The sequence below is a fragment of the Setaria italica genome, chromosome IV (genome assembly GCF_000263155.2).
Source record: "Setaria italica strain Yugu1 chromosome IV, Setaria_italica_v2.0, whole genome shotgun sequence".
Taxonomy (NCBI): Eukaryota; Viridiplantae; Streptophyta; class Magnoliopsida; order Poales; family Poaceae; genus Setaria; species Setaria italica.
Window position 1 is genome coordinate 16,463,572 of NC_028453.1, and position 16,831 is coordinate 16,480,402.

The window sequence follows — 16,831 nt, forward strand, 5'->3', positions numbered from 1 at the left end:
TGATATCATCTTGGTATTCAAATAATCGACACAAGTTTCAGATCTAAAACTCAAATTTTAGATTTAAAGTTGGGTAGCATACTTTCAAAAAATTATAACTAATTCATCTGAACTCGGATAGAGATAAGTTTTATGTGAAAATTGTAGCCCTCGACGAGACCTACAACTCTGCAGTTCAAACTATTTTCATTTAAAGTTATCGTGGTGCTCAAATAATCAACATATTTTTAAATCTAAAATTGATTCATTTGGTGTAATCTTGGTGCTCAAATAATTGACGCAAGTTTCAGATCTAAAATTCAAAAAATTCAATTTTAGATCTAAAATTGAATTTTAGATCTGAAACTTGTGTCGATTATTTGAGTACTAAGATAGCTTCAAATGAAAATATTTTGAATTACAAAGTTGTAAATCTCGGCGAGAGCTACAATTTTCATATAAAACTTATCTCTATCTAAGCTCATATGAATTAGTTATGATTTTTTGAAAGTGTACTGCCAAGAGGAAGGAGATTCCGCCGGTTGGTTGAAACGGCGGTAAGGTTGGCTGTTTAATTTGGATATATCCATTTCAAATGACCGTAAATGACGTATAGGTATAAATTTGCAATTTTTTTATTAGGATATATATATCTTTGCAAAATGCTAAAATAAAAAATAAAAAAATTCCGTAGACTCCGGTGGACCGGCCGGCCTCACGGCCTGGCTGCCCAGCCCACACAGGCAGTAACGTCCACGCCCAACAAACTAAGCCCACGTCCGGAACACAGGCACAGCTTCGCCCAGGAGGCACACCAGGGTCCATTGGTCCAATCGGTAGTAGTACAGACGGGAAAAAATAGATTGACATCGACTCCTCTCTGGCTTTTGGCTTTTCATCTTCCGCCGCCGGTTCGTGATACAACGAGAGAATTTCCTAGTTAGACACTATAAAAACCACTATAAAAATTACCCGTTCCTTTCTGGATCCTTAGAAAATTTCCATTCCCTATTTAATACTAAGTTTAACTTTCATTCCTCATATAACACTCAGTTAAATTTTCCATTCGTGAACCGTTAAATGTCTGATGAAAAGATGATTTTGCTCCTGTGGGCCCCACTACCCTTCTCCCTCGTTTCCTCACCTTCTCCCTCTGCTCCACACCGGCCTGCCGGCTACCGTGCCCCTGCAAGAGGCCGAGCCCCGTCAGCCGCTGAGCCCCTTGGGAGGTTGCGTGCTGCCGACCGCCGTGCCAGGGTGCCAGGCATCGGTGGTGAGGTGGTTGTGGTGGCGAGGGAGCTCGAGCGGCCGGGGAAATGGTGATTTTTGGCCGTGTGGTGGACGGCGCACGGCGGGGACAAGTTGAGGAGGTAGCTAGGGAGGTTGACTAGGCGGGGGCACAGGGGCATGGTGAAATGATGGATGGTGGCGTGTAGGCGGCGGATTGGCCAGTGGTTGAAGTTTGGTGGTGTGGCGGTAGTGGACGCGGAATTCTGGATTCCCGGCCGGTGGAGGCATGGCGGGTTGGGCGGATAGGTGGAGGAGGGAGCTAGGAAGGTGGAGAGGGCGTGGGAGCGGTGAATCGACGGGCGATGGCCGGTGCTTGGCAGATTACGCCGGCGACAGAGCTTGCTCGGCTTGGCAATGGTGGATTGTGTGTGTGCGGGAGGGATTAGAGAGACCGGGGCGTTGGGTTTAATGGCTGGGGGTGTGGAGCGAGAGCGGGGAGGCGTGCGCGGCGCGACAGGCGATGCGGGTGAGGGTTGGCGCGTGGAGGGAGAGGCCATATGCCGGCGATCTCGGGTGGGGGTTGGCATGACAGCCGGCGGCGTAGGGGAGCAGCGTGGTCGTAGGCTGCACGTGCAGGCCATCCTCCGCCCATGCCATCCACACTGCCATTTGCTTCCTCGGCGACTGTGACGCGGCGTTCGCGCACGTCATAGGACCGTCGCTGCGGCTTGTACGCCCCGCCGGCAGTGGCCAGGGTGTCGTCCCCACACCCACAGGAGAAGGATTTGCAGCAGTGTAGGTCCGACAGCGTAGAGGCGGTGGAGATCGAGGGGCCACCTCTGGCGGTAGTGGCATCGTTGAACGGCTAGGAGAAGAGGGAGCGGATGGCGGAGGTGGACTTGTGGTGTGTCTGTGGTGGCCACGGCAGCGGAGGCCTCGAGCCCGGCCAGGCATTCACGGAGATAGGCGGCACAGAAGCCAGCGCATATGGCGAGATCGTGCGGTGTGGAGCAGAGGAGGGAGAAGGGTGGTGGGGCCCACAGGGGCAAAATCATCTTTTCGTAGGGTATTTATGGAAAATCCAACAGAGTATCGTGTAAGGAACGAAAGTTGAACTCAGTGTCAAATAGTGAACTTAAAAAAATTTTTGAGGGTCAAGGAAGGAACGGGTTATTTATCTGGTGTCAAATAAGGAATTATCTCTTAGCCAATCGCCCTACGGCCTACACCCTTGCATCCCGCTGGTCGTCTGGTCGGAGTCGTGGAGCTGCGAGGGAATGATCTCTCCTCACCATGGTAGGAGCCTAGGAGGTAATGATTTGGTGATTCCTTGATTGTTAGATGGTACATAAATTTCTCTAGATATGCAGGGGTCTTAGGGTTTTGTTTTGGATTGTTTGATGTGATGAGATCTTAGGTTTCTACTTTGTTTAATTTTTGTTTCAGTTACACGGTGAGAAAGCATAAGCAAAGTGTAATCTTCATGCTTGCATCCTGATTCCTGGAAAAAGGTTCGTTCCAAACGAAATGTCAGGTACAAAAATTGCAAATTAGTGACTACTCTAGTGTTGCTTTCAGTATTTACTTTAGTGTTTAATTATGCTAACTAATTTGATAGGCAATCAAAGCAGTCTGGAAAGATTCTTGAAAAGGAAATTGCCCCCAGTCGGCAATGATGAGAATCCTGATGGAGGCACTTCAAGAAGAGATAACAGTGCATCAAACCCCAATCGTTCTGCTCATCATTCTTCAAGGGTTTCATGACATGAGGTAAATTTTGATGAGCTGCTATATGATCTAGCAGATAGAAGAAGGAGAATATCAGATTACATAGGCCAACGACGCGCACCTACTACCGCATGGTCCCGTTAGCACTGGCACGGTTGGCGATACAGCGTCCAGTGCGCGCGCGTGCTCGGGTGCGCAGCGCGTGACGTGCGTGCCGCAGGCGTTGGTGGCCTGGTGGGCTCTGGGCTTGTGGCTGCAGGCGCCGCGCGGCCCCCACCGCCGCCACCACCACCCCTCCTCCCTGCAGGTCGCTTGGCCCAGTATAAATGCCACGCACGCTGGCGGTTTTTAATTGCCAGCGATCGAACAGAACCTACTCCTCCATCGGGATCCGCGCACGACGAGCCGTCGAGTCGGCGATGGGCAGCGTGGCCATGGAATCCGACTACGGCGTGCCGCGCGAGCTGTCGTCGCTCCAGAAGGCGCGCGCGCTCTACCAACCGGAGCTCCCGCCCTGCCTGCAGGTACTCTACACCCTCCCTGCGCCTGCTACCGACGCCCACCTCGATCAAACCCTTGCCTATTTCTCGCAACGGCATTGCCGTTGGCGGCGCCGGCGCGGGCGATCCACTCCGCTCCGTATCCGCATCGCCGACGTGCATACCGGGTTTCTGCGATCCCCACCCTGCGCGTTCTGCCGTTTATGTTTCCCTGGCCAGATCGATCGATCTCGTCGAGGCGGGGATAGTTCGCGGGTTGGTGCGGCGATGCTTATCTGTTCCGATTAATTTCCCTCGCTTTCAGATAGGTGCGGGGTGGGCTACCATAGGTCCATAACAGTAGAGTGGGGGTTAGGTGCACCAGTAATGGGCTGACACCGGTGCGCGCTGCCGTCGCCCTCCACTCCCCAGTCTACACTGAGGAGCCATGGATCTGAGATTCCATGGCTCAGCGAGCGACACAGCAACACATGCGTAAACGAAGCAATAATTCACTCCTTTCCTCCTTGAGCTGAGGTTGTTGTGCCGTTCTTTCCCCGCCACGTAGCAGGGGGGTCGCGAGGAGGCAAAGGGAAAGTGAAAGCATGCCAATCATTGGCAACTAATCAAGACCTTGTTTAGTTTCTCCCAAAATTCCAACTTTAGCACTATGCAAAAAGAAGATTCCCCATCACATCAAACTTGCATACATGTATAGAGTACTAAATGTAGATAAAATTAAAAACTAATTATACAGTTTTGTTATACTTTGCGAGACGAATCTTTTAAGCCTAATTAGTCAATATTTGGATAATAATTTACAAATACAAACGAAATGCTACAGTTGCACTACAATAATTTTGGTTGTCCAAAGTTGAGCAACTAAACAAGGTCTAATTGGACACTATCTTCATTCATCTTAAAAAAGGACTCTGCAGTATCTTTTTTCCTTGCACTCCAATGGCAGCGATTGGGTGATCTATTTGATTATTACTCCAATGGCAGTGAAGGCATTGACTGATAGAGTAGGCCGTGCTCTTGACTGACGCACCGGACTGATGGGCTGATGGCTTTCTTGCATGTCTGTACTCTGCACCGGACGGAATTCAGGGTACCACGGTCAGGGTGGAGTACGGTGATGCAGCGATTGCGGCCGATGTTGCCGGTGCACACGTCATCAGCCAGGCCTTCCCTCACACGTATGGCCAGCCACTGGCGCACTTCCTCGGAAAGACGGCCAATGTGCAGGATGCTACAATCATGACAGAGCATCCTGTCGTCAGGTACACTCATCTTCCATGTTCATTTTTCATAAGTGTATGTATTGTGCAAATTTTTCTTAGAACTTTAGTTTGCTATTTCAAATGTCGTATTTCTTCCTCTGCTGGATTTTCCCATTTTTGCTCCGGCTTGTATACACTAGTTTAGCTCATGAATTGTGGCAGCCTTGTATGTTATAAAACAAAGATAGGACAATAGACTGCTTTAACAGTTGATTCTCGTCACATTCTCAATTGCTGACAAACTATTCTTTTAATCCATTGTAGAAATTCATGGTGTGTGATCCTGTAATATTTTTCCTTCTATGGATTGGAATGTGTGTGTGGGATGCAGGGTTGGCATTGTCTTCAGTGGGAGGCAATCGCCAGGAGGCCACAATGTTATATGGGGCCTCTATGATGCTATAAAGGCTCACAACCCAAACAGCAAGCTTATCGGTTTTCTCGGTAAGCACATAGGTTACTTCAGGAGCCATGATCTAGTCAGAATATTGATTGGCAACTTTTGTTACTTGTATCTCTTGTTGTTTGTGCAAATTGTGCATGTTAACGAGATTACATGCATGATGTTATCTGTTTTTATATGATACAGTACTGGTCCAGTCAAATCATGAACATTTCTGAATTTGGTGACTAATGTATTTTTAAAACCAGCAGTAGGTTGCCACATTGTAGATTATAGAGATATTCAGTGGGAACAGCAATACCGAGCTGCAATACTATTAAAATATAGGAAAACTTAACATGCTGGGAGCTTGCTGGTTCTCTGTGATGGAATAAGTCTAGTGCAGATTTGTGCAGATTTTTTCAGCTTTATGCTTTAGCATCTTAGACTAGCATCTTAAACTAGCTTTTCAGCTTTATAGTTTAGCACCTTAGACTAACTTTTCAGCTTTATACTTTAGCATCTTAGACTAGCATCTTAGCATATGCTTGGCTGCCCACCAGCCTATATATATGTATCACCAACCCCTCAGGTTGGTCATGGCATTGTGTGAGAAGTAAACCGGAAAATTTCCCAACTCCTAGTGCCATCCTCTCAATAAGAGAAGAGTTTAGCTACTAACATCTGGTACCAGAGCCATACTATCCTATAGGTTAAACATCTCCTGCTCACATCCTTCCCCAGCCACCCTTCGTCCTCAGCTGGTAGCAGGAACACTGGCTGTCCCTGCTCACTCCTCTCCCTCTGTGTAGACGAGCAAAAGCTCGTCAGAAGCAGCCTCTTCCCCACGCAGCAGCCCCCCGGTGGCGCGCTATGTCCGCAGGACAATCTCAGCACTCGGTCGCCTCGAGCGCGTGGCGTCGGCAGGAGGCCAAGCTCGCCGCGGCAGAGGATCGCGAGTGAGCGGCGGCGGAGACCGCTGCGATGGCGGCAAGGGCGTCGAGGCTGGCGGCATCGGAGCTGGCAGCAGCAAGGGCGGAAGCGAAAGCAGCGACGGCAGCAGATGCAGCGCGTGCGGCGGCAGCGGAGCTCGAGGCTCTACGTGGCTGTAGCATCGGCAGCTCTATCTTTGCCGATGGTAGCACCGACGAAGAGCTTGAGCTAGCAAGGGAGGCGGCGCCGAGAGCGGGCGGTGCAGTGGACAGCCGCGCAACCCCGCGGGCGTGGCGGCGGCAGCCCAAACGGGCGTGGACGCGCCGGCGGCGCTCATGGCAAGGGTGCGCGCGACGGCCGCGTTCCCGGCGGACGTGGCGACCGCAACCCCTGGTGCAACCCGCGCATCGACCCTGCGTTGGAGGTCCAGCGGTTGTGGGAGAGGGCTGCCCAGCTGGAGGTGGAGATGGAGTTCGACCGGTGGCGTGGCGGTGGGGTCGACGGGGAGCCGGTACGAGACGACGCGTGCCGCAACTGTGGCAGGCTTGGCCATTGGGCCAAGGACTGTCGACAACCAAGACGCGGCCAGGCTCACGTCGCACAGGAGGAGGAGCTAGCTCTGCTCTTGGCACACGCAAGCATCGAGCTACCTCCAGCGGCATCGGCCGTAGCAGCTCTCTTCTACCTTGATGAGACGAGGGCACACGCCTTCCTCGGCGATGGCTCCAGCAACGACAAGACTGATGGGTGGTGCCTCGACACCGGCGCCACCCATCACATGACCGGTCAGCGGGAGTTCTTCACCGAGCTTGACTCTAGCGTCCGAGGCTCCGTCAAGTTTAGGGACGCCTCTGGCGTGGAGATCAAGGGCATTGGCTCCATCATCTTCACCGCCGAGTCTGGAGAGCACATGCTGCTCGCCGGAGTCTACTACGTCCCCGTGTTGAGGAACTCTATCATTAGCTTGGGACAGCTGGATGAGAACAGTTCGTGCGTGGAGGTCAAGGACGGAGTCATGAGGATTTGGGATCGCCATCGTCGCCTTCTTGCCAAGGTAACCAGAAGTGCAAATCGACTCTACATCCTTAATGTGCAGGTGGCACAACCCCTCTGCCTCGCTGCTCATCGGGACGATGAGGCGTGGTAGTGGCACGAACGCTTTGGGCACCTTCACTTTGAGGCCCTAAAGCGGCGGCTCAGTGCCAAGGAGATGGTGCAAGGCCTGCCGTGCCTTGACCACGTGGAGCAGTTCTGCGATGTCTGTGTGTTGACAAAGCAGAGGTGGCTCCCCTTTCCCCAGCAGGCGAGCTTCCAAGCCAAGGAGCGGCTCGAGCTCGTACACGGGGACTGTGTGACCCGGTGACACCGGCCACACCGAGAGGACGACGCTACTTCCTGCTGCTCGTTGACGACCTCTCCCGCTACATGTGGGTGATGGTCCTCGGCAGCAAGAAAGAGGCTACGGACGCCATCTGGCGCGCGCAGGCTGCTGCGGAGGCGGAGTGCGGCCGCAAGCTGCGCGTGCTGCGCACCGACAACGGTGGCGAATTCACGGCGGCTGAATTCGCGTCGTACTGCGCTGATGAGGGCATTCAGCGCCACTACTCTGTGCCGTATAGCCCACAACAGAATGGCATCGTCGAGCGGCGCAACCAAATGGTTGTGGGGATGGCTTGGGCCCTCCTCAAGCAGAGGGAGATGCCGACTGTCTTCTGGGGAGAGGCAGTGGTGACGGCTATCTACATCCTCAACCGCTCACCTACCAAGGTGCTCGACGGCAGGACACCGTACGAGGCTCAGCATGGGCGCAAGCCGGTGGTCTCCCACCTGTGGGTCTTCAGCTGCCTCGCGTTCGCCAAGGAGCTTGGCCACATCGGCAAGCTCGATGACAAGAGCACTCAGGGAGTGCTCATCGACTACACGGAGGGCTCGAAGGCCTACCGCATTCTCGACCCGGAGACACAGCGTGTGCACACGGCACGTGACGTTGTGTTCGACGAAGGGTGAGGATGGGCGTGGGACAAGGCGGTGGACGACGGCTCGACTCCGACATACGACAACTTCACTATCGAGTACGTCCACTTCGAGGGAGCTGGGGGAGTAGGCAGCTCTTCTTCACCGAGCGTGCCTACCCCAGTCACCGAACCTCCACCGACTCCAGTGCCTGCTACTCCAGCAGCACCATGCTCTTCAGCCACGACTCCAGCTACGATGAGTTTCTCGCCAACACCGCCTGCTGGCGACGCCACATACTCCAGCACCGATAGCCACCCCTCTGGACATGTCTACTCCAACACCAGCTCATGTCGAGCACAGCCCGGTGGAGTTCGCTACTCCGCTCTCTCACGACGAGGAGCGCATCGATGCGTACCACGACGGCAAGCCATTGCGGTACCATACGATGGGGGACCTCCTCGGCAACCAGCTGGTGCCGGGACCGGTGCCTCATGACCTGGAGGCACAGTTGCACATTGCGTGCGATGACGGCGAGCCTCGGTTTTTTGCAGAGATCAAGAGACATGCGGCATGGCATGCCGCGATGCAATTGGAGATGGACGCGGTTGAGAAGAACCGCACCTGGGAGCTTGCTGACCTCCCTCGTGGTCACCGTGCAATCACCCTTAAGTGGGTGTTCAAGCTGAAGAGGGATGAAGCCGGTGCCATTGTCAAGCATAAGGCTCGCTTGGTGGCACGCAGGTTCGTGCAACAGGAGGGGATCGACTTCGACGATGCCTTCGCCCCCGTGGCACGGATGGAGTCCGTGCGACTCCTCCTTGCGCTGGCTGCCCAGGAAGGCTAGCGCGTTTATCACATGGACGTCAAGTCGGTGTTTCTTAACGACGACTTGAAGGAGGAGGTCTACGTGCACCAGCCACCGTGTTTTGCGATCCCTGGCAAGGAGGGCAAGGTGCTACGCTTGCGCAAGGCCCTCTATGGCTTGCAGCAAGCACTAAGGGTGTAGAATGCCAAGTTGGATTCCACGCTCAAAGGGATGGGCTTCGAGCAAAGCCCACACGAGGCGGCCTCCACCAATGGGGCAATGGAGGAAATGCCCTGCTGGTGGGTGTCTACGTCGACGACTTGGTGATCACCGGCACCAAGGATGCGGAGGTGGCAACGTTCAAGGAAGAGATGAAGGCCACCTTCCAGATGAGTGACCTGGGGCCTCTCTCCTTCTACCTTGGGATCGAGGTGCACCAGGACGACTCCAGGATCATGCTTCGACAGACCGCCTATGCCAAGCACGTCGTAGAGTTAGCTAGGCTCACCGACTGCAACCCAGCTCTCACTCCGATGGAGAAGAGGCTGAAGCTGAGCCGCGACAGCACGACGGAGGAGGTGGACGCTACGCAGTACCAGCATCTTGTGGGGAGCCTTCGCTACCTCGTCCACACACGGCCGGACTTGGCATTCTCCATCGGCTACGTTAGTTGGTTCATGCAGCGACCGACGACGGAGCACCAATAGGCCGTGAAGAGGATCATCAGCTATGTTGCGGGGACTCTCGACCACGGTCTCTTCTACCCGAGGTGTCCTGGGGCGGCACACTTTGTCAGGTACAGTGACAGCGACCACGCCGACGACATCGACACCAGCAAGAGCACGAGCGGGATTCTCTTCTTCCTCAGCAAGTGCCTCATTACCTGGCAGTCGGTCAAGCAGCAAGTAGTGGCCCTATCCAGCTACGAGGCCGAGTACATAGCGGCCTCCACCGCTTCGATTCAGGCGCTCTGGCTCGCTCGATTGTTTGGTGATCTCCTCGGCAGAGACACTGGAGCAGTGGAGCTCAGGGTGGACAGCAAGTCCGCTCTGGCCCTGGCAAAGAACCCCGTTTTCCATGAACGGAGCAAGCACATCCGGGTGAGGTACCATTTCATCCGAGGCTGCTTAGAGGAAGGAAGCATCAAGGCGAGCTACATCAACACCAAGGATTAGCTTGCGGACCTACTCACCAAGCCCCTTGGGAGGATCAAGTTCCTTGAGCTTTGCTCCAGGACCGGGATGGTCCAACTTTCCCACAAGACGACGCACAAGACTTAGGGGAAGAATGATGGAATAAGTCTAGTGCAGATTTGTGCAGATTTTTTAGCTTTATGCTTTAGCATCTTAGACTAGCACCTTGGACTAGCTTTTCAGCTTTATGCTTTAGCATCTTAGACTAGCATCTTAGACTAGCTTTTCAACTTTATGCTTTAGCATCTTATACTAGCATCTTAGCATATGCTTGGCTGCCCACCAGCCTATATCCCCAACCCGTCAGGTTGGTCATGGCATTGTGTGAGAAGTAAATCAGAAAATTTCCCAACTCCTAGTGCCATCCTCTCAACGAGAGTAAGAGTTCAGCTATTAACACTCTGTTCCAATGTGCACATTTTTCTGCACAATGTTTTCAAGCACTGTTGATGGTAATCCTGTATATGCTCCATTATGACTTGTTTTTGTTTTTGTGTTCACACAGGAGGAACTGATGGCTTATTTGCACAGAAAACTATGGATATCAGTGATGAAGCTCTTGCATCTTATAAAAATCAAGGTGGTTATGACATGCTTGGTCGGACAAGGGATCAGATCAGAACAACTGAGCAAGTAGAGGCAACACTGGCTATTTGCCAAGCATTGAAGTTGGATTCCCTTGTTATAATTGGAGGTGATGTTTGTAAAAGTCTTCTGAGTTTTACCTTCAATTTACATCACATACAAGTGCATAACACCTTTCTTTGCTCTTAAAGGTGTCACGTCTAATACGGATGCTGCTCAGCTTGCTGAGACATTTGCTGAGTTGAAATGTCCAACAAAGGTTCACTGGTGTTTGGTTTATTTAGTTCCTTTATTTTGTATCAATAAAGTCATTTTTCTTTATCATGTATTTTTCTTAGATAATGTAAAGTATTTGTTTATCCTGTATTTTTCATAGATAACGTAAGTAACTTATGCATTTTTTGAACAGGTTGTTGGTGTTCCTGTAACCTTGAACGGAGACCTCAAAAACCAGTTTGTAGAGACAACAGTTGGTTTTGATACCATATGCAAGGTAAAAAATTTCATGAATCAAACTATGAAGTTGTGTTATTCATGTTACCTGTACACAGCTTATCATCACTACCATTATGTCAATGCGATAATTGCTTCTTTATTATTCTTTGCCACCCTTGTATCAGAAGTTTGCTTAGGAAGACACATAAGAAATTTCCTTAATTTTTACTATTTTACTGTAGTTTAGCGTACATAACTCTAATGGTACCCTTGAATTATCCTGAATTTACATAATTTCTTAGATGTTATACCCATATAATCTTCTACCATTTTAACAGGTGAACTCGCAGCTCATAAGCAATGTTTGCACTGATGCTCTTTCTGCTGAAAAGGTAAGAGTACCAGATATCGTCCTAATGTTTAATTAGTCTGAACACTCCCTTGAATTGTTCCCCTTATAAAAGCATCACAAGCACATAATGGAAACAAGAAAAATATACTTTAAAATAAATGGTACAGCCCACTTATTCAATTTCAACGGTGATCAGAAGATGCCAATGTTCTGTGGCTGTTCAACGCTGCAACTTCCACTCCATATGACAATTACTTTCTTGAATTATCAACTTGTCATAGGTTAGGGAACTTCTATTATTCTCCTAAAGTTTCAAATACCTATTATTATCCACTTTTTATTTGATTTTATTTATAAGGTGTTGGTAACTTCTCTTCCTGATATTTCTGATTTTTTTATACAAATTAAATTTATGTTCATCATCAGTATTTTTGGTCTCAATAAAAATCATTTATCTTATTTGCAGTATTACTATTTTATTCGGTTCATGGGACAGAAAGCGTCTCATGTGGCGTTGGAGTGTGCTCTTCAATCACATCCGAATATGGTAAGTAATCTTATTTCCATTGTATATACCTGGTTAATTTATATGCAAAATTTACTATATGTTCATCTAACATGAATAATGCTCAGGTTATCCTAGGAGAGGAGGTTTCTCTGTCAAAACTTACCATTTTTGATATTACAAAGCAGATATGTGACGCTGTGCAGGCAAGGGCTGAAAAAGGTAGGAATTAAGTGATGTTTAGCAGAGGTCTTTGTTGAGTCATTATCTCGGGCACACATATGTCATGTGCATTCTGCATTGTACTTATTCCTGATGGTCATATTATATTGTGCAGACAAATATCATGGGGTTGTACTGATTCCTGAGGGTCTTGTTGAGACTATTCCTGAGCTTTATGCTTTGCTTCAGGTCTGTATCAGTATCTGAAAGCATGCAATCGTTTTGTTTTTTAAAAGCTTTACTGAGATACACTAATTGTTCCAGGAAATTCATGGGCTACATAATAAAGGTGTTTCCGTTGAGAACATCTCTTCCCATCTTTCACCTTGGGCATCTGCACTCTTTGAATTTTTGCCTCCATTTATTAGAAAGCAGGTACAGATATTCTTTTTTCTTTTTCAGAAACACCTAATTTAGCAAACATAGCTTTAATCATGTTGTTTATGTGATGCAGCTTCTTCTCCATCCTGAATCTGATGAATCTGCTCAACTTTCTCAGGTACTATCGCAATTCATTAAAATTCTACTAATTTTCATGACCTTTCTCATTGCATTACTTTTTTACAAAAAAATTTACCTGCCTATCTTTGCAGATTGAGACTGAGAAGCTTCTAGCACAATTAGTTGAGAATGAAATGAACAAACGCCTTGTAAGCAATTTTCAGACTTCCACAAATTGCTCATCTTGTGTAATAGGTTGAAAAGCTTGCTTGTAAAATAAGCACTAGAAATAACAGTGCACATTGTTTTTGGCTTCTCTTGAAGAAGGAAGGCACTTACAAAGGAAAGAAGTTCAATGCAATATGCCACTTTTTTGGCTACCAAGCAAGGGGTGCCCTGCCTTCCAAATTCGACTGTGATTATGCTTATGTAAGATTGACCTCACTTCGATGTTTCCTTTGGAATGCTCTAACCAGTCAAATCACTGTTTCATTGTTCGGGTTTAGGTTCTTGGGCATGTGTGCTATCACATCCTAGCAGCTGGTTTGAATGGCTACATGGCCACTGTGACAAATCTAAAGAGTCCAGTGAACAAGTGGAAATGTGGTGCTGCTCCTATTACGGTATGTATTTCAGCAATTAAGGTTCCTTGTAAATTGAATCACTTCCCTGAAGTTCCAATTCGAAAGAAAGACCAAGTTCAGTTCAAATTCTAAACAATGCTTAACATTTACAACATCTTATTCATCGCCAGTCTATGATGACTGTAAAACGGTGGTCTCGTGGTCCTACTGCCAGTCAAATTGGCAAGCCTGCTGTCCACATGGCCAGTGTCGACTTGAAAGGAAAAGCATACGAGTAAGTACAAAATATAGCTTTTTATTAGTCACGAGTCTTTCTCTGATCTTTGAGATTTTCTCCTTTTTCTTTTGACTCTGTATGCTTTGCTGTTCTTGTCTTGTTTGTGATTTTGCCTTTTGTTTTCCAGGTTGTTGCGACAAAATTCTTCCAGTTTCTTGATGGAAGACATCTACCGAAACCCTGGGCCACTTCAGTTTGAAGGACCAGGTGCTGAGACAAAGCCTATTTCACTATGTGTTGAAGATCGAGACTACATGGGAAGAATCAAACAACTGCAGGAGTACTTGGAGAAGGTATTTTACTAACTCTGTTGTTTAATTTTCGCCCTTTCCAAAAACAATACAGTGCGTCAGTTGATCAGTTCTTTCCTTGCTTATCACTGTTTCCTTGCCTCCAATGAAGGTGAAAAGCATTGTGAAGCCCGGGTGTTCACAGGATGTCCTTAAAGCAGCGGTAAGCGCCATGGCTTCTGTGACGGAGATGCTTACCATAATGTCTACCCCACCTTTCAGTAGCCAGGCAACCATCTGAACGCCATGCCAAAGTCTATCGTCTGAATCATAGGCTCTCGTGTTCTCAGTCTCAGACATATTTTGATTCTGACTGTATCATCTGTTTATCTGAAACCACCATCTTGTTAGATCCCCTGCTCAATATCAGCTCTGTTTTTGGGTGTTTTTCAGCTCAAGTGTTAATTGAGATGAGTCAGAACAGGAATAATTTGTGCGTAATACAACTGGTTACACTATTATAAGTGATAAGGATAAAATTGCATAACATGTTTTTGCGATATATGTTGGCTCACTTCCCAGTGTTCGAGGTCGAGGAGAATATGATCTGTGCACTGAAAGCTATCTCTGTGATGCGATTTGCTCCATGTTGTTAGATTACATGATAGCAGCTGGATATTGATGGATTCTACGATAACCGTAATGTTGGTGGCTAATTGTTACTGTATGTTGGTGTGTAGCTGGATGACGACGGAGAAGTTTGGTATTTATTGTGAAAACAAAGATTGCCAATCATCACTTTGCTAAGTCATCAATCAGTGATCATGATTACTACTGAGGGCGTGTTTGGATAGCCTTGACTAAAGTTTAGATATCTAAATTAGTTGGTTAAAATTAGTCTTGCCTTGTTTGGAGGAAGATCTAATTTTTAGCTTATTTATCGGTAAAATCCATTCTATCCTTAGGGGTTGTAGCTTCATTACCATTCTTTTTTTTAAGATGTGCATACTACATTTTTCATTAAGAAAAGAAGTTTGAACATGTACAACAGATATACACGACCACGTGAAAAATAGAAACAATGTTCGGGGATGCAACAACCCACAAAAGCAAACATCACCACCTAAGGTAGCCTAAGGTGGATCAACAAGCAAAGTCCTAAGAAACCAGCTCGACCCAAGTCCTCACTTCCTCCAATATCACCGGCGCCAAAGCCACCAGTTGCAGCGCCCTCCACTCGTACACCCATCTGTTCTGTTCCTTCCAGAGCGACCAAGCGACCATCCAATCCAAGGAATCAAAACCTTTCCGTTGAGTTTTAGCAACCCTCTTCCTTGCTTGGATCCACCATTCGGTAAAAGGAGCTTGACCTATGGCATGAGCCTATGAAGATCAAAGAACCTGAGGACACAAAATCATGTCTCACAGATGTGTACACAACCTGTGAGCAGGTGATCCATCATTTCAACCTCTTGGGCACACAACACACATTCATCTCTATCATGCAAACCATGACGACGTAGCCGGTTAGATGTCCAACATCGACCATGGAGCATAAGACAACCAAAGAAACAACATTTTCCTAGCACCTGCACTTTCCATAACTGACGAACTCCCATCAAAGGCGACCATCCTAGAAAGAGAGCACGGCACGCCGAAGCAGAAGAGAAGAGACCTGTTGGCGACCCTTTCCAAATGAACTTGCTTAGAACTTAACTAAGGTTTTGATTCCTCAGCAGGTTCCAAATTCATAGGTATTGGACAACGTCCTGAACTATTCGGGCACGATAAACATCACGGACCCAAGGTTGACCCTGAATAGCATTCCTGACGGTACGGGTGTTTCTTACTCGTGTTGGGACTGCCGCCCAAAGATCTAGGGCCAACGTTTTGATGGAGTAACCATTGATCCATCTATCCATCCAGGAGAGTGCACTAGTGCCATCACCCACTTGAACAGTCATCGAGGCATTGAAGAATGCCTTGGCAGTCGTTTTCTCCTTATAGGTGAAGCCCGACCAAGTCTTATCTCCATCCGTATGCGTCAACCACAACCAGCGCATCTGGAGGGCCAACCCCATGAGCCGCAGATTGGGGATCACCATGCCCCAACTCCTTGGAGCAGCAAACATTGATCCAAGCAACCACGCACTTGCCGCCCGAGGTTACCTCTGTCCCGCACCTGAGAAAACCTCCGATGAGTGTCAATAGCCTTGATGGCCCCAGGTGCAATCTCAATTGCCATGGAGATGTGGACGAGTATGATACTGAGTGTCATTTTGGTGAGGATTAAACGACCACTTTTGTTAAGCATCCTACCCTTCCAGACTGGTAGGCGCTTGGCAACCTCATCCACGAGTGGTTGCATGGTTGCCTTTGGCAAATGGTGGATAGATAGGGGGACCCCCAGGTATGTGCAGGGGAAATCCGTGACCTGACACCTCAGCATCTCAGTGATGAGGTGAACCTGCTCCTCCGAATAATGGATTGGGAAGGCTTGAATCTTTTAGTAGTTAGCCGTCAACCCCAAGTCTCTATCAAATAAGGATAGGATATCTCTAATGAGGATGAGATCTTGAGCGACCAGAGAGATGAAAATGACCGCATCATTAGCGTAAAGAGAAGCTCGTTGTTTGATAGGTGCTCGACATAGTGGTTTGAGTAGCTCCCTACCATCCGCCAACTTGAGCATGGCAATAAAACACTCCGTGACAAGCATGAAGAGCATAGGCGAGAGGGGATGTCCCTGCCTAAGCCCGCGACCATGGCAGATTCTTCTTCTTGGCACACCATTAAGTAGAATCTTGATGCTCTCCGTGGAGAGTAACGTCGAGATCTAGTTAGTCCAAGTCCTCGGGCAGCCAACCCCAGAGAGGAGCTCAAGGACGAAGACCCAATTGACTGAGTAGAAAGCCTTGGCGAGATCAATCTTGAACATGACCCTCGGGGTCTTCATTGACGCTAGCACCTTCGTAGTCCCCAAGACATACCTGAAATGTCTTGTATTTGGCAACCCTTAATGAAAGCACTTTGATTTTGTAAGATAAGTGTGACGACCGACCCCTAATCTTCCGGGTTAACCTTAATCTTAGCCCTGGATCTTAGTCTTCTGCCTTGTTTTGCCGCGCCTGAGTGCTCAGCCTTCCGCCCGATCCTGACCCCTAAGACCCGACCCCTCCCCGCCTCGTTTCGATCCCGACCCCGGCAAACCCAGCTCACCGTCGGATCCTTC

The 16,831-nt window shown here is 48.7% G+C and overlaps 1 protein-coding gene across 1 annotated transcript; it reads left to right on the forward strand.

The window, feature by feature from the left end:
* The first annotated feature begins 3,275 nt into the window (after positions 1–3,275).
* LOC101753659 (pyrophosphate--fructose 6-phosphate 1-phosphotransferase subunit alpha) lies at positions 3,276–14,161 on the forward strand. The gene is made up of 18 exons (XM_004965296.3): positions 3,276–3,461; positions 4,527–4,699; positions 5,031–5,143; positions 10,474–10,662; positions 10,745–10,812; positions 10,963–11,046; positions 11,327–11,380; positions 11,807–11,887; positions 11,974–12,067; positions 12,183–12,256; positions 12,332–12,442; positions 12,522–12,566; positions 12,661–12,717; positions 12,833–12,937; positions 13,015–13,131; positions 13,263–13,366; positions 13,497–13,662; positions 13,772–14,161. The coding sequence occupies exons 1-18, from the start codon at positions 3,357–3,359 to the stop codon at positions 13,898–13,900; spliced, it is 1,869 nt and encodes a 622-aa protein (XP_004965353.1). The 5' UTR covers positions 3,276–3,356; the 3' UTR covers positions 13,901–14,161.
* The last annotated feature ends 2,670 nt before the right edge of the window (positions 14,162–16,831 follow it).